General features: G+C 39.3%; 4 protein-coding genes across 5 annotated transcripts; 2 read left to right on the forward strand and 2 right to left on the reverse strand.

Annotated features, from left to right (window-relative positions):
• The first annotated feature begins 729 nt into the window (after positions 1–729).
• Positions 730–3,356, forward strand: LOC113540861 (cystatin-F). Of its 2 annotated transcripts, XM_053232859.1 has the most exons (5): positions 730–1,035; positions 1,262–1,396; positions 2,540–2,727; positions 2,817–2,936; positions 3,181–3,356. In XM_053232859.1, the coding sequence occupies exons 2-5, from the start codon at positions 1,375–1,377 to the stop codon at positions 3,274–3,276; spliced, it is 426 nt and encodes a 141-aa protein (XP_053088834.1). In that variant the 5' UTR covers positions 730–1,035; positions 1,262–1,374; the 3' UTR covers positions 3,277–3,356. The 2 variants fall into 2 exon arrangements, with proteins under 2 accessions (XP_053088834.1, XP_053088833.1); XM_053232858.1 differs by lacking the exon at positions 1,262–1,396 and having other exon boundaries at positions 734–1,035.
• A 266-nt stretch (positions 3,357–3,622) lies between these two features.
• apmap (adipocyte plasma membrane associated protein) lies at positions 3,623–13,593 on the reverse strand. Its single transcript, XM_026937407.3, has 9 exons — positions 13,355–13,593; positions 12,657–12,773; positions 11,500–11,615; positions 11,099–11,191; positions 9,777–9,893; positions 9,058–9,232; positions 8,742–8,876; positions 6,374–6,566; positions 3,623–4,595 (listed from the first exon to the last, which is right to left on the reverse strand). Exons 1-9 carry the CDS (start codon positions 13,444–13,446, stop codon positions 4,386–4,388), a joined length of 1,248 nt encoding a protein of 415 aa, XP_026793208.1. The 5' UTR covers positions 13,447–13,593; the 3' UTR covers positions 3,623–4,385.
• Positions 13,594–14,332: 739 nt separating this feature from the next.
• si:zfos-1056e6.1 (uncharacterized protein LOC107988029 homolog) lies at positions 14,333–17,378 on the forward strand. The gene is made up of 9 exons (XM_034302932.2): positions 14,333–14,512; positions 14,986–15,053; positions 15,307–15,354; positions 15,494–15,558; positions 15,795–15,832; positions 15,928–16,007; positions 16,144–16,206; positions 16,311–16,361; positions 16,476–17,378. Exons 1-9 carry the CDS (start codon positions 14,437–14,439, stop codon positions 16,527–16,529), a joined length of 543 nt encoding a protein of 180 aa, XP_034158823.1. The 5' UTR covers positions 14,333–14,436; the 3' UTR covers positions 16,530–17,378.
• A 140-nt stretch (positions 17,379–17,518) lies between these two features.
• ppm1g (protein phosphatase, Mg2+/Mn2+ dependent, 1G) lies at positions 17,519–24,691 on the reverse strand. Its single transcript, XM_026937357.3, has 10 exons — positions 24,091–24,691; positions 23,691–23,760; positions 23,348–23,433; positions 22,190–22,319; positions 21,641–22,098; positions 21,252–21,389; positions 19,848–20,082; positions 19,621–19,750; positions 19,019–19,115; positions 17,519–18,605 (listed from the first exon to the last, which is right to left on the reverse strand). Exons 1-10 carry the CDS (start codon positions 24,199–24,201, stop codon positions 18,417–18,419), a joined length of 1,644 nt encoding a protein of 547 aa, XP_026793158.3. The 5' UTR covers positions 24,202–24,691; the 3' UTR covers positions 17,519–18,416.
• Between the last annotated feature and the right edge of the window lie 440 nt (positions 24,692–25,131).

Below are 25,131 nucleotides of genomic sequence, written 5' to 3' on the forward strand. Positions count from 1 at the left end.
ACCATGCTGACAAAAGATAAATAGCAGCAACATCAGTGACAGCAGAGCTGTCACTCAAAAAACATTCAAAAACTTCCTCATTGAAAAGTAAATAACCTCAGAAAAGAAAAGGTAAAAGATTCATTACAAAGCATGCAGTGCTGCTGGTTCCACGAACTGGGAACCTGTTTGATTTCACCGTGTGACTGGTGATAGAAACTGGGAGAGAGGTTTAATCCTGCAGGTTTAGTAACGAGCATTTTAGCCTTATGGAAAGTTTTTTTTTCCTTAGTTACTTCATTTGACTGAAATCAATGATACTATTTAATTAGGAAGAATTTATCAGAGTTTTACTTGTTGGTCACACAAGCTGTTTAGTTGAGGCCTAGAGTGTGTTTGTGTGCATATATACATACTCTCTGAACACAGGATGTGTGGGAAACCACTGGGGTCTGCTGGCACCCTTCACAGTCACGTCTACACATTAAACTCTTTGGTTTCCGTCGCTTCTCTATTTGATGGTCTCTGTGAAGTTCACACAAATGGCAATAAAAAGAAAAGGTCATCAGTATAGAAATTTAAACACATTACAGGTTTAGTTAAGTAATTAGCAAGCACCATTTATTTTTTGTAGTCTAATAAGCTGTAGTGAGCATCGAAACAAATCAATATCTTGTGAGAGCTAAAACACTTAGTCCTACAGGATATTGCTTAATTAAATTCACCTATGTGTGTTGTTGCAGTTGGGGTGTAGTTTAGTTTAAGTGGAACCTTCTAACAGTGGTATGAGTAAGTGCAGTTGGGGTGTAGTTTAGTCTAAGTGGAACTTTCTAGCAGTGGTATGAGTAAGTGCAGTTGGGGTGTAGTTTAGTCTAAGTGGAACTTTCTAGCAGTGGTGTGGGTAAGTGCAGTTGGGGGACTGCATCAGTTATGTTAAGGTGGTTGAAGTGTTGCTCCACAGGAAGTAGTTGAGCAAAGCTGAGAGAACTTGCACAGGCATGGACACTTCTTATCATCTGCTTCTAGTCTTTCTACTGGCTGGGTTTTGTTCATCTGGTAAGAAATACATAAATATACTAAAGCCTTTGTGATATTAAACCTTTGTGATATTAAGCCTTTTAAATATTAAGAGCCTTTAATATTAAAACAGCTCTGCTTTGCCTTTGAAAGCTTTGTTGTCTGCTTTTCAACATAACTAGTAAGCATCAAGAACTTGTCTGTGAAGTGTTCCACTCTAAAATCTATGCCTTTAAAAGCGTGTGTATTTGATACTGTACACCAGAACCTTCAGAAGTCAAAATTTGAACCAAGATCTACCAAACTATACATTGTCAAAAGAAACAAAAAGCCCACCAGGAGTAACTATCTATAGTAACACATGGACTTGTACAGCTGATGCTCCACATCATCAGTCAAGGTACTGCTTTCCGTTTTCTCTGTAAAATAACAGATTGTCCTTTGTGTGTGTGTGTGTGTGTGTGTGTGTGTGAGTGAGAGAGAGAGAGAGAGTGTGTTGAAGAATGAAAAAGGAATGGACAGTGGTACCAAGACTGCTTACAATCTGTTTTCTTCTCCTTATTAGCCAGTCTGTCAAGTGTTACTCCTCAGTTAACATGCACATTTAGAGTGTACAGTTCAAATAATCCAGGCCACAGTGTTAATATTTTGACTCATTGAATCAATGTGATGGTTGTGCCTGAACTCTCAGTCAGTGTTGTGTAGTTTGTTGTGTAGGTTGAGACTGCCAGCCTAATGCAGTCGTTCAGGTTCAGATGTGTGCGCTACTCGGACTTGATTTTCATTTGTGAAAAAGCATGTGCCATGAGAATCTGATCAGAAATGTCCTCGGAGAACAACTCTAATCTTCTACTTACTGCTGCTGGACCAAGCAACACTTCATTTTAATGTCTTCTTTGTTTTTAAAGTGCGTGAACAGTGTGTCAGCTGTGACATCATCACTTCTTTTAAAAACTCGCCTGCCGTGAAGGAACTTGTTGTGCTTGATCATCTAATATGGCCTGAAGCCTCAGTAGCAGCTTTAGCTCTGTCAGTGAGTTTTATGAAAAGTGATTGCTGGGTGTTTAAACCAGTTTTACCCCTTGAATTCTTTTCTCTCATATTTTGCTCTTGGATGGGAAGGTATCCTTGAATTTCGGATGGTATGTGGTGTAAACCTTGTCTCCTACCCTGCTGAAGAAAACAGCTAAAACCAGCATAGGCTCGTTGGCTGGTCTTTGCTGGTTTAAGCTAGTCTCCCAGCCTGGCCAAACTGATGTTCAACTGGTTTTACCCCTTTTCAAAAATGCTAAGCCTGGTAACATATCATGCAGGCAGTCTTTTCTTTCACCACTGTAAAAGCAAGTTCGTTTTCCCATTAGGCATGGAAATGATATATTTTCGCCTTCTCTCGTTGCTGAACAATGTTCGCTCATTGACAGTAAACATATAGAGAGTAAACTTTAGCTATCTACATAGTGTAACAGCAGGTTAATGTGATGCAGCCAGAAACAGTTAGTCTATCTGCAAAGGTAACCTGATTTCATAACTGTTATCTTTTTAGAAACTCTTCCAGTGAAATCTCCAGTTCTTATCTTTGCGAATGGGCCAGCTCCGGGCAAACCACAAAATGTCAGTAGGAATGATACAGAAGTTAAAAAGGCTGTTCTAACCGCAACCTACTTCTTCAACAACAAGTCCAACGATGCCTTCTTTTTTAAGGCTTCAGCCATTGATGAGGCACAAAGACAAGTAAGACCTTTAATCTACCTCTTGTGTAAGTCTTCATGTGTGAAATGTACTAAAAGTAACAACATACTACCCTATTTTTTAAATTGCAGATTGTTAAAGGTATAAAGTACTTTCTCAAAGTTGAGATATCTCGGACTGTGTGCAAGAAGAGAGATGCTGATGCTGACCTTGCTAACTGTAGCTTCCAGCCAAAACACAAGTTGCAACAGGTGAAATGTTATGTTCTGTTTAAGAATGTGTGAAAATCAAGAGGGAAAGAGGGTGTACATTTTAAATACCACTAAGAATAACTACATACACAGCTTGAGCCCTAGATAATATTTGGATAGTCTTTACATAAAGTTCACTGCAGTTCATTTCATTGAATTTTATTCAATCCTTTATCATTAGTATCAAATGCTGCTATTTAGAAACATATTTGGCCAAATGTAATGATTGTTTTTTATCTTTCAGACTTTTCTCTGTAACTTTGAGGTATGGGCTGTACCATGGCAGAAGATGATGAAGACCACACATTTCCTTTGCCTTCCTTCAGACAAGAAATACTAATACCTATGCATCTGAAACAGCTTGTGCTTTGAATTTGAGTTAACTGGCTAAGAATAAAATACTCGTTTGGTATACAGTGATCATGCATAATGCCTAGTTATTGTTTGTCAGGTTCATATGTATAATTGGAATATATATATAGCCTGCATGTACATTTCTGTAAGAGAAAAGCTCATATACTATGTTAGGTAGTAAAGAGGTTTCTTTAAGGATCAGTAGAGCAGCTGTTTTTGAAGCTGCACTGCATCTATCTTTCATATAAAGCCTGATCTTGTGTTGTGCCTAGCTTTAGCACCACAGTACTGGTACTTCTCAGTGGAAGATATGGACGTGTTGTACAAACAGGTACATTTATTTATCTATTTATTTATTTATTTATTGTACATGCTATGCAGTAGCTGCTATGAATGTTACCACAGACAGTTACCACAATTCACAAATTGGCATAAGCATTCAACAGGAAATTATTGCTAATTGTTAGTTCCTTCTTCAAAGCTGAAATGATTTTTGCAAATGGAAGCTCAGAGACTCTTAAACATAATGTCAGTGTTTTAAGATAAAGCACTGGATTTCTAAAATACTGTTTCATCATTCCAGAGTTACATTTCAGTCCTGCAACTAGAATTTATAAATTTCACAAGTCATCATCTGCACTGATATTTCTGTCTCAAAGTTTTCAAGTAAATCAGCAGCTCTATTTTAAGGGCCAGATGACAGTTCAGTGCAAATAAAACACATCACAGTGCAAACACTGTGCACCTCCTGTCATAGGAGCAAAACAAATATAGAAATGTCATGTCTTTTAAATAAAGCAAGCTGACATCTGCAGGCATGCCTATATATACATCACTCAACCTAAAAAGGGAGAATTAAAATACAAAGTCACATGGCTCAGCAGAACAAAAACCTAAACATAAATCAAAGCTGAATGATGGCATCTGAATTAAATGCAGGAATGGGTATGAAGGACTCAGGTTCCTCAGTTCAGCAGGGGATTATGGGAGAGGGTACAAAAAGGTTTGCTGCTTCTTGAGGAAATGTTACATGACTGATAAAGAAGCCCCAGGAAATGCCTATGACCTATAGTCCCATGTTCCTTTAGGACTATTTTACACTTTGCTCAAGTCCAGTTTACATAGGTAAGGAGAGCGGAAGGAGCCCAGGTAAAGGTGACCGTTGTGCTCATGCGCCTCGCTGATGTAGGCCGCCACAGTGCCATGAGGGTCATGGAAACTCCGCACACATGTTCCTCCATCCTGCAGCTCCACCACCAGACTGTAGCGCGGCACAAACTTCATTAGTGTTTCCTGGCTGAAGAGCTGAAAACGCACAGACAAACTAAGGATGAGCAATCTGGCACAGAGGACCCTGCTACTGTCTTACAAATACCCACTACATCATATACAAGTGATTTTAACATCCTTGGATGAGAGAACAGTGCTTCATAAATGACAGTTCCAGAATTAAGATTTCATGTTCTGAATAATTTGACAGTCATCAACTTGAAAGTTAGAACAACAGCACCTAGCATCGCTGAATTGGAAATCTGCTACAGTGCCCTCCAGAATTATTAGCACCCTTGGTCGAGATGAGCAAAACAGGACATGGGGGAAAATTAAAATGACATTGCTGTTTATAAACTGGAAGTATGAGAGGAATATATCTTTTCAGTAAAATTATTTAAAGAAAATATATCTCAACAATTTTGTGGGTTCTAATTATTTTGATAGACCAAAAATGATTGACATTAGTATTTAACCTTTTTAAGCTGAAGAAGAGTGTTTATGAAAAGAGTTCAGTATCCTAGTCAGAGTTAACTGACATCCCTTGTCATATTTATGCATGCAGACCCTTCCAAAAAAGTAATGAGTGTGCTTCGGGCTATTAAAAGTTGTGAATTTGTGTTGCAGGACAACGAACAATGGACATGTTCGAGGTTTTTTTTTTTTTTTTTATAGAGCATTCTGCCAACAGGGGACTAATGAGAAAGGCTTTTTTTGAAAGATTTTTTAGGCTTAAAATAATGACTGGCTCATGGATCGCCTTTAATTCCTGAGGAACATCCACTTAGAATTCTGTTCTGAACTACAGCCAGCACTGGAGACATCATCATGCAAAACTCATGCAATCCCTATGGACCTATCTTACAAGACATTGACAATTTTGAGATATTTGCAATGAGTACTTTTCAACAAGGGCTGATGAGGTCTGGCATCGCTGAGTCATGCCTGAGCCGTGTCGTGCCAGCCATATAGGATGGCATAAATTGTTTCTCACCCACATACATCAAACAGGCCAACATCAAAATGCAACTGGCAGCAGTTGCTGATTTTCTGAAGCATAATCAGATGTACCCATGTTCAGTAAAAGCACTGTCAGAGAATTGCTGTTGTTTCTTAGTAGTTTCTTTTTTAGGAGAAACTACTATCGCTCCATAAATGTACAAGTGGTCTCTGATGAGTAACTGGCTTAGATTAACCTAGTTGCTTGATTGCCTGGGTCAGTACGTCTAGATTTTTTATCTAATCGTGATGTGTTACATTATTCACATTCTGAAACGCTCCTGTTTTTTATTTTTTGTTAGACATTGATTTCACTGTGGTTTGTACAAACAGTTACAAAAGAAAAAAAAATCCACCATATTTATATGCTTATAAATTATTAACAAATAGTTATTCGTTTCTGAACCCATAAATCTTACCTTGGCAAAGTTTTATAAATGAAATTAAAAAAAAGGTTTAATTAAAATCTCACTGTCTCTGCTAGGACACTAAAACTGGGTCATGGTCAGCTCTTCCAGTAGGACAACAACCAAAACACAGCTCACAAAAATTGTTCACTCGACAGAGAAACAATCTTTAGATCAGAGGACTGAGATGGTGGTTACTAAACACCAGTAAAAACCTGTGGAGAGAGCTGAATGAGGACCAATAAGAGATTTTTAGACATTGGAGCAATGGAGCCACCAAATAAAATAAAGTTTTATTTTAACTAATTATGCTTAAATGTTCAATTTCTCCATTTTTCAGTTACACATTTTCCTAACCATTCTAGCTGTTTATTGAGGGTGCTAATAATTTTAGAAGGCAGCACCTACCTTAAATATGATATTCTTAATCCAGGGTCTTTGTGACAAGAAGTCGAGCATGGAGAAGCCCGGGTTTGGCCGGATGGCAGACATGGCCACCCAGTAACCACCAGAGGAGCTGCGGCGGATGTTGTCAGGGAAGCCAGGCAGGTTTTCTATAAAAGTGTCCATGCCTCCCTTATTGAGACCAGCCACGTGAATCCTTTGGGCAATTAAACAATACCGAAAACAAAATCACCACCTTATCACCAACAACCTTGGAGAGTAATGACTGAGATTAATAAAACTGCTGTAGTCAAATCTGAGTTGTGTTCTGGTTTTAACAATACTTCTGTTCTTTATTCATAAAAAGGAATGTGCTGATTAATGTAAAGTCATGCCCTTGATATTACATGGTTCTATATGACCGTCTATCTTCACTTAGCCAGTACCTTATAATACTAAACTGTTTCACTGATGTTCTTTAATTAATCCTGTGCAGTTGACCAGAAACATGAAACTCTCATCTCAATGATAACTTACTAGAGACCCTTCACAAGGATCTAATTCAATCTTCTAATTTCACAAAGAATGCGAAACGTCTCCCCAGTAATGTGGTTAACAATCAGAATAAGCTACTGCTGACTCATTAGCAGGATCTTGGTTGATCTAGTGAGCTACTGGTCTGTATTAACTGCAGCTGTGTAATTTTTGGTATCTTTCCATAATTTAGTCTGTGATTGGTTTAATTCAGCCTTATGTGAATCAAATGCTGACCAAAATTAATCATTCCAGTCCCCCATGTAACAAAGCTTATGTTAACCACAACAATAAACAAAGAGCCTACACAAGAGCATTTCCTACACTCCCCCCTTGGTTGTACCCACGCTAGCTTCACTAAGAGAACGAACGTGCCATTTGTCTCTCAACGCTGGAAGCTTAATGAAGGATTCTGTTACCTAGGCAACAGTAAGCTTGCATCATTCATCCAGGTAAAGCTTGTGTGTGTGTGTGTGTGTGTGTGTGTGTGTGTGTGTGTGTGTGTGTGTGGTGGGGAGACTCGCACTGCCTCCAGCAGACGTGAGCAGTATGAGAGCAGTGAGAGGGGCGGAGCACATTTACATACAGAACTCGTCTGTGAGAAGTGATAAAGTAGGAAGGTTGACAGGGTAGAATTTCAGAAGTGACAGTTAGTCGACTGCAGGCCAAGAAGGGAACCTCTGAAATAAACGTATGAATAACATGCAAGTGTGAGGAAAAATGGGAAGGGGAAAGCGGAAGGCAAGGCTAATTTATTCTGCTAAATTCAGTAAGAATGTAAGAACGCTCCTTAGTTTATCAGTGATTTAGGGCAGAGTGAGAAAAATAAGAACAAATTCCTACAAATCATTCAAGCATTTGCCACAAACTGCAGATTAAAAAAAAAAAAAAAAAAAACATTTAAAATGTCCTGTTACTCCTGAGTGTTGATCACACATCAAGTGACTTAAGTGGCATCAGTGCCTTTTTTCTACCTTTCCAGCTCAAAGACAGTTTTCCATGACACTCCCCATTAATTAATGTTCATACAGCAGACCCCAAATGTTCATTAGTTTGCTTTGCATATTGCAAAGCATTCTGTATGTAAAACACTTAGAGATGCCTGTTTTGAAATCAGTACTTTGCGAACTGTTGCTGTATCAAACCTATGCAGGAATATAATGATTTATTCTTTAAGGTTATTAAGCCCCAAGCTAAGTCAGCTGTGTGCGGTCATACTGACCTGTAAGCTGTCCTGATTGAATTGAGCCGTGTTGTGAACATAAGGAGTTGGAAGAGCACTTGGTGAATAACTGAAAATTGATTTAACCCAATGGTAATTGAGGTTTGCATTTGGGAAGATTAATATGCTGCTTTGCAGGAGCAATGGTACATTTCTCCAGGCTTGTTTCACTCATCATTTGGAGATTTGGAGTGTAATTGCACACACTAATCACAGAGCAGGGTGTATTGTCCCAAATCACATGCTAGAATACTAAATACGATACTGAAATACTATATGTATCACCTGCTAGTGGAACAGCCTACTATTTAGTATTCGGTTTCAGGACATAATCTGTTTGTTGATTGCACTGTATATGTTGGTCAGGGATCAATTACAGCGAGTTATTCAAAAGTATCATGTGAAATATTTGCTTGCACTGTTCGTTAATTTCAGCCATTGGCTAATCACAGTTATTCAAATGAATCCCTTCACGTGACATAGATAAAGTCAGTGAGTTAAATGACATGGTAACATAGTGAGGCTTTTGTCACTGTTGAACAAAAGAAATGGCATTAAGTAGAGTTCGCATTTTCAGTGAAGTCCATTTTTACAATATAGCCCAGATACCTACCAAACAATAAGACTGAAACCTACCTCCTTATTCTTGCCATCGTAGTTTCAGCAACAAGAACAGACTCTTCATCGGGAAGGAGTTGAATACCGTTAGGAAAGCGCAAGTTCTCCATCATGACTGCAACCTCTTTAGTCTCAGTATCATACTCCAGAACCCTGAAATACCAAATCAGTATCAGCAGCCATAGCATTAAGTGAACTGCTTTAATACATAGACATTATTATTGTTGTTTATTGTTGCAGCAACCCGCATTTAAAACAATATTACCTGAAACTACAGTAAAAGCAAAACCATAAACTCACTGGAGTCAGTAGGGAATTTTTAAGCCCCACTTACCGGCCATCAGCTGTTGCCTCCATGATGAGTTTCATGAAGTCCCTACGCTGCCATCTGCTGCTAGAATCAGTGAAATACACCTTCTTCCCATCCTGTGTCACATCCAGGTCATTGACAAAGGAGAGACGTCGACCCCCGATCATCTTCTTTGTGCTCACTAGAAGTGTTGTCTCACCTGAAGGCCAAAGACAGAGGAGTGGGTCACTGAGACATTAATGCAGTATGACAATTTGAGAGAAGGGAGAAAGAAGTTTCTATTATATATTCTTCAGAATAAAGTGAGGCTCGGACAGAATGTTCTCTGTATATGGTTGGGCTCATATTAAAATGATGCGTGTCAGTGCACAGTGCGGCACCTATCCAGTTTGTGTGATATCGGCTATTAAGACTAAAAACTTAGGGGATTGTTTGCAGGTATAGATTAATATATACAGTATACTGTACATTTGTTAAAGTGCAATATAAACAGAATGTTGGCTGTCTCTTTAGGGGCGTTTGGCTGATATAATTGTCACATTTGAGTTTGTTTAGTGATGATCAGACTATGGCTATTATTTCCCCTGTAAAATATCAGTAGAAATGTCTTTCTTTGGCCTGGTTGGTAGTGGTCAGAATCAAAGAGCATTTAGATCCAAAATATTAAGCTTGATTAAAGCTCTAGGGAAATGGAATGGAAAAAGAGAAAGACTATGAAAGGAAGATGTTTTTCTTTATCTAACCTGTGACAGGATTAACCTCAAACAGCCCCAGGTAGGCATCAGCCACAAACAAGGTGCCATTCGGACCCACTCTGATTCCCAGCGGCCGTCCACAAACATGCTCCTGCTCAGGAGACCCTTTACAGAGAGGAAAGAAAAGTCAAACAACTGTTGGCACCCTGTTTACTGTATATCACATGCCAAAAATGTTTTCTAATGGATTTATTTGGTTTATTTCCTGTAACATAACCAAGCTAGTAGCCCAATTTAAACCACCATGACCCTGACCAGGCAGTTACCAAGGACCACTGGGTCTTAATTTGAGCTTCATACCAGACAGCCCACATGAAATTACACCAACACACCCATATGTGAGTCTTCCCCAAGCTGTTGCCACAAAGTTAGTAGCACACAATTGTACAGAATATCTTTGTGTGCTGTAGCGTTACACTTTCCCTTCACTGGAACTAAGGGGCCCAAACCTGTTCCAGTGTTTCAGGTGAGGTCCATAAAGACATGGTTTGCCAAGGTTGATGTGGATGAACTTGAGTGGCCTGAACTGACCTCAACCCCTCTGAACACCTTTGGGATGAATTTAAACGCCAACTGCACACCAGGCCTCCTCGCCTGACATCGGGGAGCAACCTCACTAATGCTTTTGTGGCAGAATGGGCAAATCCCCACAGCCATGCTCCAAAATCTAGTGGAAAGCCTTGGGACAAAATCTGGGATGGGATGTTCAAAAAGCACATATGGGGGTTATGATGAGGTGTCCACAAACTTTTGGACATATAGTGTATGTGTGATACACACCCCTGTGATCCTTTCTGTGACGCTTTGTACAAAAAAAAAAAAAAAAAAAAGCACTTCCTAATTATATCAGCATTTGTTTCTATTTAAAAACATTATCTGTTTAGTTTGTGTAATGTATTCATATTTGGTTATACTCCTTGTGTGTTGGTAAGGATCTCCTATCAGAGGGATCACAATATTTTAAAATATTTATAATAGTTTATAATAGCTCTCAATCTCACATGACATGACAGCTATGACTTGGCTGCTCACGCCACATTTCACATAAATATATGAGAAAACAGACATGCATCATCGGGTTCAGGACAAACCTAACAAACAACCTACAACCCTATTCACTCAAGAGCTCTTCAGTGATTCACTCTAGGAGAACGCTGAGTGAGAAATCTAATTATGACAGAGAATGACAAATCATTGTCCATTCTCTCATATCTCTCTGTCCTCAGATCTATTGACAAAGACTTGCGCCATGGCAAAATATTGCAACACGGTCAGTGAGGAAACAGTTAAGTTTTGTCCTTTTCGCTTACCACATGGAGGCTTGCCCAGAGTTGCCACAACACTGATTTTCCTCCCATCAATTTTCACAATCCTTCCATCTGCAGTACCTGTGTACAGAATATCTGCAAGGGGAAAAAAAACTGTTGTAACAAAGTTAAACACTAATAATGTCCATTTAGTAAAAAAAATATATATTTTTAAAGATATGATAAAGACAAAATAAAGACATGAACATATGACTGAATAGAGGCAGTAAAAATAAAGACGAAAGAGCCTGCCACAGACATTACAGTTTAACCAGAGAGATATGACAGGCACGTGACCTTTGTCCCACTTGGCTGTTACTACTAATGTAGCACTGCTTCTTACACAAGGACAAAATGGGTGTAAGAAATGAATGACAGAGATCACGCTGGCTGCATGTACTGACCTCCAATATTAGCGATGGATTCAGGCCCAACGAGCTGGTCCTCAAATAGTCTTTCTGCCTGTCTAAGCTTTAGGTTGGGTTCAAAGCAACCAGTCATGAGCGGTGGTTCATTGAGACTATTAACAAACAACAAGAAAAAAACAAAACTTAAACTGCATAAAAAGGAGATAACATTAGTTAAGGCTTGGGTTCTTGGGGAAAACTATTCCCAGCACAGGCAATAACATTGGTGGAGGCATACTGCAGTGTCCAACAGGAGCAGCAACGAGATCAATCATTAAGCATTGACACAGAACTGAGAAATGAATATAAATGAGATGTCTTAGCAGATCAGTTTGACATTAGTGCCAAGGGTACTTAAATATGCAGCAGTGCTTCTGGAGTTCACCCAGAAAAAAAGCAATATGAGGTAGTGAATGCAGGGAAAGCTACACTATCACAGAAAAAAGAAATAGACTCATCTACTACATTAACATCATCCATTAAAACAAAGATCTATACACCTAAGCTCTTAAATGCATGGGTAGGGAAAATGTGTACTCAGTACTTCAGTGATCTATAGAAAATCCTGTTAGACAACTTTACCAATGGTGGATAATAAAATAGAGGAAATACTATGAAACTGTACAGTTTGACATTTTGAAACGTCTATGACAGTGCACTAATGAAAACTTTAAACCATTGATTCAGTCTTTTGTAAAATGAGAAAAGCTCTACACTAAACGCCCACAAAGAACTGTTCAAAACTCAAGGAAAGATGGGAAGCTGTTGCTTACGTGACATTTCTGAACAAGACTGATCATGTCAAGTCCTACAGGTTGGAGCACATAACAGAACCAAATGACAGCATGATAAATAAGGCTGAGTACAGCACAATTTGATGATTTCTGTGCTTTATTTTTAACCTAATTCCTCCTCAATTTTTTTCATTTCACAATAATCTCCAATTAGCTAGCTCTTAACTACCATATGACAGCTAATGTCCAGCATGTCCTTCCATGTGAAGCCAAAAACATACATACAAATATACACACTTTTATGTGTATGTATGTATGTATGTATGTGTATTTATGTGTATATATATATATATATATATATATATATATATATATATGTGTGTGTTTTCTGATTTCATCTCTGTTAGCTTCACAGCATACCTGAATGCTTCTGGCTGAATGGGGGACTCCAGGAGAAAAGTGACCACCAGTACTGGGAGAATCAGGAACGCAGCCAGAGACAGCAGAGTGACCCGGAACACCTTCCCACTGTACGTGCTGAAAGTTACATGATGTATGCACTTAAACAATTACAATAATATAGAATATGATATATGACCTAGATTGAAAAAAAAACCACACAATCAGATCTCCTAGCAATGACCTAGCAGCTGACATGAGCTGCAGGAACAGCTTCAATGTGCCTTTGGCAAGATATTCTCTCAGTTTGTGTGTGATGATGGTGATGAAGAGAGGTAACACAGAGCTCCAAAATCTCAGCAGTAAGTGCAGTGTACCTCACTAATGATGGCAGATGCAGTAAAAGAAACAGGATAAGACAGTCAAGCAACTGGGAAAGAGATTTGCTAATGAGGTTAAATGATGTGAAACATTTTATATTCTGTATAAATACATGCAGGGGGTAAGTGCAGTGCACCTGTGCAATAATAAACATACACAGCTAGTAAATGCAGACTTTGAACTGTGTGTGTGTGTGTGTGTGTGTATGTCCAAGTTGCACATGTAAACATATAACATATGTACAATAATTCTTATCACCTTCAGGGTTTTAGGCTTATCCTAAGACAGAGGAGAAATAGATGGAACTAGTGGAGTGGTGGAGCTAGCAGATGGCTCACCTCGTGCTTTTGTATTGGGGTTCATGCGATTCGTCAGTTACAATCTGCGGTCTGTTGAGCTTCCTGAAGCGCAGTCCTTCTGGCTCATTCATACTGAAATGGCTGATCTTTCACTTCTTCCTGCTGTGCTGAAGAGCAGTGCAGTCTTTACATCACACACACCACAGCCGTGTGGAAGTGCTCCCTTTGCTTCTCCTTTTCACGTTACAGCACTGGGGTGTGTGTGTGTGTGTGTGTGTGTGTGTGTGTGTGTGAACAGTGAAGTCAGCAGCAAGCCACTGCATTCAGTCATTTAACGAAACCGTTATAAAATATTTTCTGAGTGACATTTTGTTGGTTATGAATTGTTCTAATTTGGACATATTAATATTTGGTACAATTATTCTACAATTATTCTGAAATGTAGCCAAACATTATGAGCTTACACTGGCCAAGGGCTTGTCCTTTCCTAATAAAATAAATTCCCTTTCAAGACATCTATCTATCTATCTATCTATCTTTTTTTAACCGACCCAATATCCTAATTTTTTTTTTGCTTAGTTTAAAAAGTCATTTTTACATTTTTTTTTTTTTTTTACATGAAGAGCACTGTGTAATATGATTATAGATGTTGTAAGTGAATGTCTAAAGACAGCAGAATGATGCCAGAGACATATCTAACTTACTGACAGTAGAGGATTTTTTTTTTTTTTTTTTTAACATTTTTTCTGAATTTCCGTATTTTCTAGGAGTCTGTAAATGAATTCCTTGGGCTTCCAGACCCTTTTCCAGAATTTTCGGAAGCTAAGTCTTTTTCTGTTTTCACTACATACTACATATATACATGTGCTACATATGCATTTCCCCCAATATAAACTGTATATATATATATATATATATATATATATATATATATATATATATATATATATATATATATATATATATATATATATATTTTTTTTTTTTTTTTTTTTTTTTTTTTTTTAAATATATATATTAGGCTTTTATTTGAGAGAACCTTTACTTCCGCCCCCGAGTTCTCGCGTGAAGTGGCTGAAATCACGCGCTGCTGCAGTCAGTGAGCTCAGGCTGCAGCAGAGATGAGTGGTCCAGTGGCTCATGCGGAAAATGCTCATGTGGCTGTATGGATTGCGTTGAAGAGGCTTGACCTTAATGGTTTGTAATGCTTTCCAGTAATTGTGCTATTTATTACTGTTATTATAATGTTTTTAAACATGTATCTCAGTTTGATTTATAAGGGAGGACGCTTGTGCCTGGGCATCTTGGTTACCATAGCAACAGCCTATGCATGGTACAAGTTCAGTATCTCTCTTTTGTTTCTGTCTCAGTGCTGTAATGACTCACTTCAATAAGTGGCTGAGCTATAAAAAAAAAATATATATATATATTCTTGGTGCTTGGACACTAGCAGTGGCTGAAAGAAGGCTGAAAGAGCACTCAGCTAGTGACAGGTGCAGCTGACAGAGAGGCATGAACACGAGTGAACTGTGCAGCTGCAGTTAGCTTCAGTTTCTTTTCTCTCTTCTTTTTCATCTAATGGCATTGAATTAATGCTACGCAGGAATCAGTGCAATGAAGGTAGATACTGAGTCTTCTGCAGTAGTGAGTGATGACTGGTTGTTTTGTAGATGACAGAGTGATAGCTCTGAGAGAAGTTCACATTCCCAGAGGGACAAAAATGACCACAGTGAGACAGGTATGCTTCTTCTTCTTATTATTATTCTTATTTGTCTTCTTCATCTTCTTTTTTCTCTGTCTTCTTCATCATCATCTTCTTCTTCTTTTTCATCTTCTTCTTCTTCTTCTTTTTCTTCTTCATCTTCTTCTGCTTCTTCTTTTCTTCTTCTTCTTTTTCTTCTTCTGCTTCATCATCATCATCTTCATCTTCTTTGTCTTCTTCTTCGGTGTCTGAGACTGCTGAGGTAATCCGTTTTTCCATTTCTTCACAGATTGTAGCTCATTCTTTCAGACTGGACGTTGCTAAAGTCACCTTCAAGGTATTTATAAAAATGTGTCTGATGAGCACTCATTAATATCAACTGGTTTAAATGCCTTTTTTTTTAAATTAGTATTGTTTTAGCTCACAAAGTAATTGTGTATGAAATTCTGCTGAAAGAATAAAATGTCTCATCACAGTTACGAAACAGTCAAGGCTTTTTAATCCCTTTGAATGGCTGTATACCAGTGAACACCAAACAAATGTAAGTTTTTTTCCATTTGCATTTTATCTATTAGGATTTAAACATTTATAGTCTTAAAGAATGTAGAATTTCTCTCATTCAGGTACACAACCCCATTGTACTAACAGTAACAGTGCTTAGTCTGTGTGCAAGGTAAAGAATATGACTTTTCCTGTTTTAAATGTTTTCCTGTATTAAATGACCAGTAATGTACAAGGTCATTTATCATTTTCATTTATTAAGATTTTGTCTCTTAGGCCTTATGTCTTGGAGGTGGCCAGATATTTTCAGCATGGTATGATTTCTCATAAAGGTTTTGCTGCATCTGAGTTATGATAAGTTACATCCTAAATGTTTTTGTAATACCTGTTTGTCTCTGTATAAATGAAGTTAATGCAAAACCCAGAAACATTGCCCTGACGGTCATAAACAGAAGCTTGAAGTCAAGACTACAGAGTATTGTGAGAAGGGTAAGAGTGCCATTGTCACATTTAATTAATAATAATTACCTCTTACTAACCCAATCTCCATTCAGTCTATGTAAGTACATATGGTGCAGTACAGATATTTTACAGCCTGATTATATCAAGCCTGCTTTCATTTTAGATTGAAAGACTAGAAGAGCTCCTGCCTCAAGTCAAGCAAAAGCAGAATGAGAAAATGGTCAAGGTAAAAGAGAAATTTAAAGAAGCTCAGCACTGGACATGTCTGAATTAACCTGCACTTGTTGATTTCAATGACTGTTTTAATACCAGTCTAACGTTTCTTTGCAGGACATTGAACTGTTAAACCAGAAGCTGATATTCCTACACAAAAGAATGCAGGTGAGGGGTTGGTTCCTGTACAAGCATACTAAACCTATTTTAATAGTTCACATGTGATTCAGCACATCTACACCAAACACCATTTTCTATGTAATGTCTTATATGTTTCAACAGATGGCAGAGTCATACTGCTGGGAGGGAATGTTTAAACGAGCACCACTCTGGTGATCTTTTTTTCTGTACTCCACTCCAACCTCCTGTGTAAAAGGAGGAAATTTGGGTGTTTTTAAAACAGCTAAACTATGTGCTCAACTAGTTTACCTAGTGAAATAGTAATGCCTAATAACACTTACCAAAGCATTGTACCACTGGCCATTCATCCGATTCATAAATTTATTCATTGTGTTACTGCATAATGAACAACCTCTCTATACTTTCAGAAATAAGCAAGTTCAATTCAAGTTGACAAGTGTTAATGATGACATTGACAAAATGACGTAATAAGGACTTTCTTTCACCTGTACTGAAAATGGGTTCACTGTGTAAGGTCTTTCAATACTTGGCACTTTCGTGGCACATAAGTGCATTACGATTTCTTAAAACAGATTCTAATATTAAAGTTTAAAAAAAAACAAAAAACAAAAAAAACTGCATCATAGTAAGGCGTTGGGCCACCAGACCACCTTGGCTTTACACCATTTCATACTCGTCAAACCATTCAGTGAGTCCTTGTGCCCTTGGCAGAGACCGTTCCCATCAGGATTGAAATGTTCAGCATAGGCCCGATCACTTTGTACTGATTTGCAGTGTCCCTTCCACCCAAGGGGAAAAGTGGACCATGTCAGCCAAATGACATTCACAACATAACCGCCACAATCTTTTCCTTTAATTTGTTTCCCGTTTATATACTGTGATAGTGGAGACTGAAGCAGGCTTTCTAGAGTAGCTTTTTCGGATTATAAAGTGTAACTGCTGAGACACACACACACACACACACACACACACACAGTCCTTCTTTTTCACCTGTTATATCATAAGGAAGAATTTTGTAGGTTCCATTATTTCCACTAGGAGGTTTGACCGTGTTTAAAACAAGAAACAGATCAGTAGAATACTATCTAGGTCTATATTCAGTAGTCTCACACCCGATTTTTTATTTTTTTTTAAACTTTAACATCTGCCCAGTCTTTTTGATAGAGTAAAGAAAAGCATGTGACTAGTTTGTCTCCACTTGTTTATTGGTTCAGGAAAATGTCATCCTAAGCAATGTTCACTGTTCTCAGAGAACTCCCAAAGATGCTAAAAAGTACCAAAATATATTTTCCAAAATACCTTGTATAGAAACCTTATTGAGCTGCATGAGGGAGACAGAAGACATATGTACAGATGACTGGCTCTCACTGAGGGCTCCCACCTTACAGCTGCACTACTGAACCTCTGCAGACATCAAGTCACTCTCATTCATGGCATGTAGTTTGCACGTCCACTCAGCAACCGAAGACCCACTCATTACACTTTGAGCCTCAAGAGGACGGAGAAAATACAGTGATTATTGTTGACACATAGCAAAAACAAAGGAATGATAGTAATGTTTCAAATTTAGATTGCGTTTCTTTGAATCAGGAAAGTTAAATGGATTTTGCACATCTGCTTGTTTTTACCTCCAAATTTAAAACAATTGCATCAATAACATAATTTACAAAAAAAATGTATTTGAATACAATTACATGGGTGTTCAGAGCGTCACAGATACTCACAATGAAAAAAAAAATTATGACAAATTCCTGGAAAAATTATGTACAGTACAAGGGAATGAGCACATAAAAGTTCACAAATTTTAATTGATGTAACTGCTGTCCTTTGAGTGACAGCTCCACTCGTTCATGTGGATATGTTGATAAGGGCCTCTAAACAAATTCTTTACAAAAAATGAGGACAAATGGCTGGTGTACAGTTCAATTTTCTTGCACCTTCAAATTATTTCAAACTAAAACATTTTCTTGGGGAGTCATCCATAAAAAAAAGTCCAGTAGAGTTGTGTTGCGAGAAAAACAGTGTCTGATTTGACTTCATCAGAAGAGCGTTAAGAGTGTATAGCGAGCACTGATGGTAGCTCTATTCCGTTTTGGATTTTTTGCTGTCGTTGCCATTCTCCTCAGATGCCTGCTCCTCTGGCTTGCGTTTCTTGGTGTTCTCATCCATGTTGGTACCGGTGTGGGGGCTGAATGTGACAATCATACAAGTCATGTTGTCACAGCCTGTGCCATCCCCAGATGTGTCTGGTGCCAAGCAGTGGTCAAGCAGCTGGAACACCAACACATTTCAGTCAGTTAATGTGTAATTTTGGACACTTGCAGTGGAAAAACATTCCCAAGCAAGTGTTTCAACCAGGTACGACTGCATGAACACAAAGTTTCTTGGTTGTACTGATGAATTAAAAGCATCATTTATATATGCATTTATTTCTAAATGTAATAGCTGACTTGAGTTCTAAATAAGATTGATTGATCCTATCACTTGAGTGATAAATAGGATGAAGCTGCAAATGATCGACAGCTTAAAAAATAGAATCCAATATCAACTGACCTGCAGAGAATTAATTTCTGAAAATAAATTTCATGACTTAGTTTCTCCAGCTGTAAAATTAGCTCTTCCAATTATTGTATTCTCTTCACTATTTTGAGAATAAGCTATACAATAAAGCAAATCATGCCCACCTCTTCAATAACAGCAGACAGCGGCTTGGTTTTATTTCCTTCTGCTTTCAATTTTTCGTTTACAAAGTCCACAACCTCCTGGCTACTCATTACATTCCTGTAATAAACAGATATATTAGTGGCAAATGATAGCATCCTGATTAGCACAAATACCATGTTTTACAGGGGAAGTAACATGCTTGCAGTATGACCCACTAACGTGACGTCACTGCCAGGACATCTGGCCTTCACTGTGGATGCCAACAAGTGTTGACCTTGAGTTTGACCCCATGCTTATTAATACTAAAAAGGCTTATATGTTTTAATAAGGGAAGGAATGAAGTGGAAGCTGCTGTCCATTTATAGCACTAGTGAGAGAAATAGTGAAAGGGATTGGTGCAGGTTTATCAGGTTGCAAATAATGGCAGACATTCAATCAAATTTCAGAACCGAAAAGCTAACTTGGCTTCTGTAACTTGCTTTAATGCACAGAATAGATCTCTTACATACCAGGGCATATTACACCCATGATAATCCAAGACCTGAAATAATTAAACAAAGAAAAACCTTTATGCAGAATGTGACCACTTAAAGGGCTATGAAGTTTCATTTGTTATCCTCACCAGATTCCATCACAAGCAACCACCATGAATTCATGCTCTTCATTGAGAGTCAGTACTTTGACATCTGGTAAAGCAGAAATCATCTGCTCCTCAGGCGGGAGGTTCTTATTCCTCTTGTAAAAGTGGTCCCCTAAACCAGAGAAAACAGTCACATGAGTCCTTTATTCCATACAGATATCTAAAATCGAAAAATCGAAAAAGAAAGAAGCAGTAGTGAGTGTACACACCAATGGCCCTGGAGAGGTTTAGACCTCCGTTGACACGGCCGTCCATGGTCACTTTGCCTCCTGCGTTCTTTATTCTGGCCAGCTCCAGTTCATCTTCTGGTTTGTGATCGTAGGACATGTCCACTGCTTTGCCCCTCTCTGAGACGACACAGCGAGAGTCTCCAGCATTAGCCACTATTAACTGTTTACCGCGGATCAGAGCCACTACAGCTGTAGTCCCGCTGTCTGAGCCAGGCTGAAAATCAAGCAAAAGAAAATTGAAAACTTAATGAGCCAATCCTGGTTTAGGTCCTATTTTCAATACAATGCAGGTATCAAAGCTCTATACATCTGTCAATACTACAATAAAACAGAACACCCTCACCATAATCAGGCCAAACTGCCCACGCACTCTGTCGTTCAGTCACATTTACAACCTTACATACGTCAGTGAATCGGATTGGGAAATCTAATCTGAGACTGATCCAGCATTCAGTTGGTGCAACCATATTTATAATCATACATCAATAAAAACAACTGCATTAATAATCAAAAAACCTCAAATGTTCAGATGGTTTCATTCACATAATAGCTATGAAATAAAGAAAGTACTTGTGCATTCCTTGCAACTTTTAACTTAAACTAGCTGCCTAGTAGTTACTCTGTGTGCCTAAAAGGGACATAGCCGACTTTTTAAAAAAACTGTCTGAAAAACTTCAAGCCTTTATCAGCTGAAGTCTGTCAAGAGGAAGAGTGACACTTCATTCACTACAGCAGGTAACCTCCCACTACTACACTGTGTGTCATGTACCAATACATGCTATCAGATTTTGCATTCCAGGCAACAGCCAGCGATTTCACAACATCCGTTTAAGTTAGCAATTTAGTATACAGCTACTGTCAACACTTTGCTATCACACTATCCTCTGCCAACTAGGCTGAATGCCACAGTAGCATTCTTTCAGTGATAATCATAGACCTCTGACAATGGGTTATAAAAATGATAGTAACCATGGTCGACAATTAAGAAGTTCTTACAATTAATAAGTAATTATAAGATAACTTGCTGTAGCCATACATGCAGTATTACTAGTACCAAATTCTTTGCAAACAGATCTGCTGAAAGAAAAACATACAACACCCTCAACCCCCACATGCTTTGATTAGCAGTTGAGTTCAATCAGATTAAAGAAGGCAGCACTGCCTTCTACAAACTGTACTTTTTAACCAGATAGGACCAAAACAAACAAACAAAAAAAACTAAAATGTCAAGATACCTAGACTAAGTCTTTGTGTCCCTATGCTAAGCTGGAAAGTAAAATATTTGGTTCCAACTTCGCATGTGCAGTTAGAAAAACTATTTTTTTTTTCTTACATCTGTATTAACATATAACATTAGATCCACCCAAACACTGGTGCACTTACCTCTTCTTTCCCATCCATCCCTGGCAAACACATTTCTTCTTCTTCATCAGTGTCCTCTTCCTCCTCCTCCTCTTCTTCTTCTTCTGTGTCATCCTCTTCATTTTCACTGCTGTCCTCACCGTCCTGCTCGCTGCAGTCCTAGCGGACCATGAATACAAAATAAAATTTTACTGATAACTTGTCCGTGTCTTTTTGTGCTCTGTTCTGGCATGTGGTAGACGCTGCTGAGTTCTTTTCAATTAATGCTGTCCAGCAGCAAAATGGGCACAGGAGTTCATAAAAAATTGAACTATTACTCCAACAAATTTATATCACACGCATCATCAAAGACTAGACAAAATAAATCTAGTTTCTTTTATGCATCCACTCAAACATACCCTCCTTCTCACCTCTTCATCACTGCCCTCCTCTTCTTCCTCCCCTTCATCTGACTCGTCACTGTCCTCAAAGAACTTGGATTTGGCACTTCCTGGTGCGGGTGCTGCAGAGGAGGAACAGGATGGCCCAGCGTCCGCTGTGGCTCCTGCTTTCTCCCCCTCAGGGGCGTCTCCGGCTGCAGAGCTCCCCCCACAGGAGGCTGCCGCTCTCCTGCATGCCCTCATTTTAGAGCCTCCAGCTGTCTCTTCCAACTTTGCTTTTCCATTGCTGTCTGCTTCTGATGCCCCGCATTCTGTCTCACCGTTGATGCCTTTATCTGTGTGAGTGTTGTCTCTGTCTTCCAGCTCTTTGGGGGCATCCTGTCCAAGCTTTTTGGCCGATTTATTCAGGTTCTGCCCATAGCGGACAAGCAGCTCCTCGATTGTCATTGTGGCCTCTTCATGCAGAAGAGCTGTTTCCTCATTATCCACTAAAGGGAGAGAAGAAACAAAGCACAATGAGCTACATCTCAAGCTTTAATCTTGCATTCAGTAAGGTGATTTATAAAACATTTCTCTCACCATCATCTTCATCTGCTACTTTTTCTGGTGCTACCTCCTCTTGTGGGCGGCCAGCTATCTGAACAAGTTCCTTGATAACCTCCTCTGAGGTGATGTGGCTGTCTATAGCCAGGAAAGCGTCTTCCAGAGCCTGCAACCATGCAATCCATGAGTACAGAAATTAGACAGGCAATGTATTTTTAAGGTTCGACATGACCATTTGATGACCTCTAGGAAGTGGTCGTTCACCCTTCTCCTGCAGCATGCAGTTCTCATCTCTTATAGCACTTTTCCATCAGACAATTACAAATCTGGATATAGAACTATCTGTACCCTAGTCAAGTAGCACCGTCTGATTGTGTAATTATACCAGGGCTTTGGAGGTTGTGGGGTGGTTAGTGATGCTCCTATTGAGCCTGAGAAGTCTGAAATCTGCAGTGCACCCAAACAAAGCCTTATGATAAAAATGTCATATTGCCCTGTGTCCTGTGAAAAAGCCGTGAGTTTTAACAGAAGTGGAACTTTTCCACAGGCATCATGATCTTAATGTTATAACTGAATGATACAATGCCACAACAACTCATGGTACATGAACCAATAACTAGGGTACATGAAATTACTGATGAATCTTTAAATTTTATAAATTAAACTGAGATGTCAGAAGACCTGATGTTCAACCCACTGCAATAGCCAAGCAAACACAAAAAGGTGAAAGTAGCGGTGTTAAAATGCACGAAATGTGGTGAGAGGGCTAGGGACTCCACAGCTGGAGGGCAAATTCTAAATTTCCAATAGGATGTCTGAATATATTTAACGCTTATGACAGAGAGTTTTGGGGTCCAAAGAAATCATCATAGGTGGCGTAGAATTCCTAGCTATATAGCTAGTTAGGATTATAGATCAGTCAGGTCTATAGTGGCTTTATTGTCTTTTGAAGCATATACAGCTGGTACAGTACAGAGTGAAACAAAACAACCTTCCTCCAGGACCATGGTGCTACATAAAACAATACAGACCTACGCGAGACCTACGCGGATCGACACGAGACCTAGCCGTGACCTACACAGAACTACACGAGACCTACACACGTCTACACAGAACTACATGAGGACTACAAAGACTATAGATGTAAAGAAGTTTGCTTAGTTGTTTGTGTGTGTAAAGTGCAGTCCTGCTTACCTTTTGCAGTTTGCCATCTTTATATGCTTTCTGCTCTTTTATGATGTCTGGTAGATATTTGGAGCAGTACAAAGCAACTTCTTCACCTGGCAGTAAACACACATTCACACTCACATTCTCAGTATGTATATATATACATATACATATATATATATATATACATATACATACATACATATATACACACACACACACACACTTCTCTGTTGTGTTTAATCTTTAAGTAAAGTCTCACTAATACAGAAGCTCTGAAAGATTTTAGACCAGTTTAGTGCCAGTTCTCCAGAAGCAAATGAAAGTGGCTATGGCTGCTGTTTAAAGCCTGTTTAACTGTCGGGTTTACCTCCATGGCCATCATAAACGGCGAACATTGCCGTCTCTTCATCCAGCTCCGGGATGCAGTTGTGAGCGTCCTGAAAACATAAGAGAAAAATAAGGAGGAGATGTCGAGCTAAAGGCCACAGAACACCGCCATGACCCCTGCCGTAAAGCAGCGAGCTAATGGCGCGAAAAGCTGCACACTGGTGGCGCAGACCTCCTGCCAACAACCTTCTGCTAAAACACATCCATCCTTCTCCTTTTCCCAAAGCACACAATCACTCACTCGCTTCACTCAACACAACACAACACAAAACAACAACACAACATTCACGTGGCATGTAAACGTCTGCGTGCTAAGGTTATCCAGCCAGCAGCAAGCGTCTGTGAACAGCTAGCAGCAGATAGCTAAGCTACAGCTTTACCTCCATTGAGACGCGCCATCCCTGCATGGCCGCTAGTCCATAGCTCAGCTTCTGGTTTCCCCCGTCGGCTGTGGTTTTCTCCGTATTGGGCTTGGATAGGTACGCCCCCATGCTGTCCTGTAGCCGCCGATCGGGTTAATGTTTAAAAAACAGCGAGCAGCACAAATAAAACCCGTTAATGGGTGATGAGAGAGTATTTAAAAAGTCTCAGAGGCGTGCTGGGTATCCGTGCACAGCGGATCTTTCACACATTTCACTCTGATCTCTGCTGCTCGCTAAGTGAAAGCAGCGAAACCTGGCTACAGAGCCGCGCTACTTGGCTACCCGGTACTTTTAGCCGGCTAGCTCACCGCTCGCTAACACAAGAGATGCTGCGGGACTTTTTAGCAAGAGAGCCCCGACCTGTAAACCGTCAGAAATGAGCTGTCCAACAACCGAGCAGAACCCAAACCGCGCTTCAGTTCAAACGCCGATGCAAATGAGCTCTCCCGTAAAATACGCAAGTACACTAACACGTGTGAGAGCTAACATAATCAACAGCCCATCAGATCCATTTTAGAGAGGGCTGACTGAGATTCTGCCCGGAAGCGGAAGCGCGAGCTTTTGCGCATGACACATAGGCTCAGGGGAGAGTCGCGCTCGTGAAAACACTGGCTGCGTCACATTTGCGCAGGACGGCAAGACTGGAGCAGTGAGAGAGAGAAGCACCAGGATACCTTATTGTGCGCGTGCGAACTCATGCCGAGTCCTTCCAACAACGTCACCAAGTGACGTAGACGCACTATTTGCAATAAATATTGCTGCTACACTGCCATCTTTCCCTTTCTTCTTACAGCCTCTTTTACATGTTAGAGGACATGTACACCACTATCTGTCTGGGTACTATGGAGGAATTTCCTGTTATCTATATCAATATCATTTGTTAGTCAGTATTATATCACTCAGTATCTTTGCAACAGTATTGAAAAGTGACCTTAAATCACCTCATGTATTAACTTTCAGAGCTTCATTTATATACTACACTGTACCATTTCAAGTACA

This window comes from Pangasianodon hypophthalmus, chromosome 3, assembly GCF_027358585.1.
Source record: "Pangasianodon hypophthalmus isolate fPanHyp1 chromosome 3, fPanHyp1.pri, whole genome shotgun sequence".
In the NCBI taxonomy this organism is placed as follows: Eukaryota; Metazoa; Chordata; class Actinopteri; order Siluriformes; family Pangasiidae; genus Pangasianodon; species Pangasianodon hypophthalmus.

Bases quoted from the DNA above. Each gene is read 5' to 3' on its own strand.
- ppm1g (XM_026937357.3), bottom strand. From the start codon at position 24,201: ATGGGGGCGTACCTATCCAAGCCCAATACGGAGAAAACCACAGCCGAC. The intron at 23,761-24,090 runs GTAAAGCTGTAG...TTATGTTTTCAG, and splicing joins GATGGCGCGTCTCAATGGAG to GACGCTCACAACTGCATCCC. The intron at 18,606-19,018 runs GTGGGCATGATT...TTGGTGTTCCAG, and splicing joins TGTCTGCTGTTATTGAAGAG to CTGCTTGACCACTGCTTGGC.
- LOC113540861 (XM_053232858.1), top strand. From the start codon at position 978: ATGGACACTTCTTATCATCTGCTTCTAGTCTTTCTACTGGCTGGGTTT. The intron at 2,728-2,816 runs GTAAGACCTTTA...TTTAAATTGCAG, and splicing joins TTGATGAGGCACAAAGACAA to ATTGTTAAAGGTATAAAGTA. The intron at 2,937-3,180 runs GTGAAATGTTAT...TTTATCTTTCAG, and splicing joins CAAAACACAAGTTGCAACAG to ACTTTTCTCTGTAACTTTGA.
- si:zfos-1056e6.1 (XM_034302932.2), top strand. From the start codon at position 14,437: ATGAGTGGTCCAGTGGCTCATGCGGAAAATGCTCATGTGGCTGTATGG. The intron at 15,833-15,927 runs GTATGATTTCTC...GTATAAATGAAG, and splicing joins GGCCAGATATTTTCAGCATG to TTAATGCAAAACCCAGAAAC. The intron at 16,008-16,143 runs GTAAGAGTGCCA...CTTTCATTTTAG, and splicing joins TACAGAGTATTGTGAGAAGG to ATTGAAAGACTAGAAGAGCT.
- apmap (XM_026937407.3), bottom strand. From the start codon at position 13,446: ATGAATGAGCCAGAAGGACTGCGCTTCAGGAAGCTCAACAGACCGCAG. The intron at 9,894-11,098 runs GTAAGCGAAAAG...CTCTCTGTAAAG, and splicing joins TCTGGGCAAGCCTCCATGTG to GGTCTCCTGAGCAGGAGCAT. The intron at 9,233-9,776 runs GTTAGATAAAGA...TTTGGCCTTCAG, and splicing joins TGAGGTTAATCCTGTCACAG to GTGAGACAACACTTCTAGTG.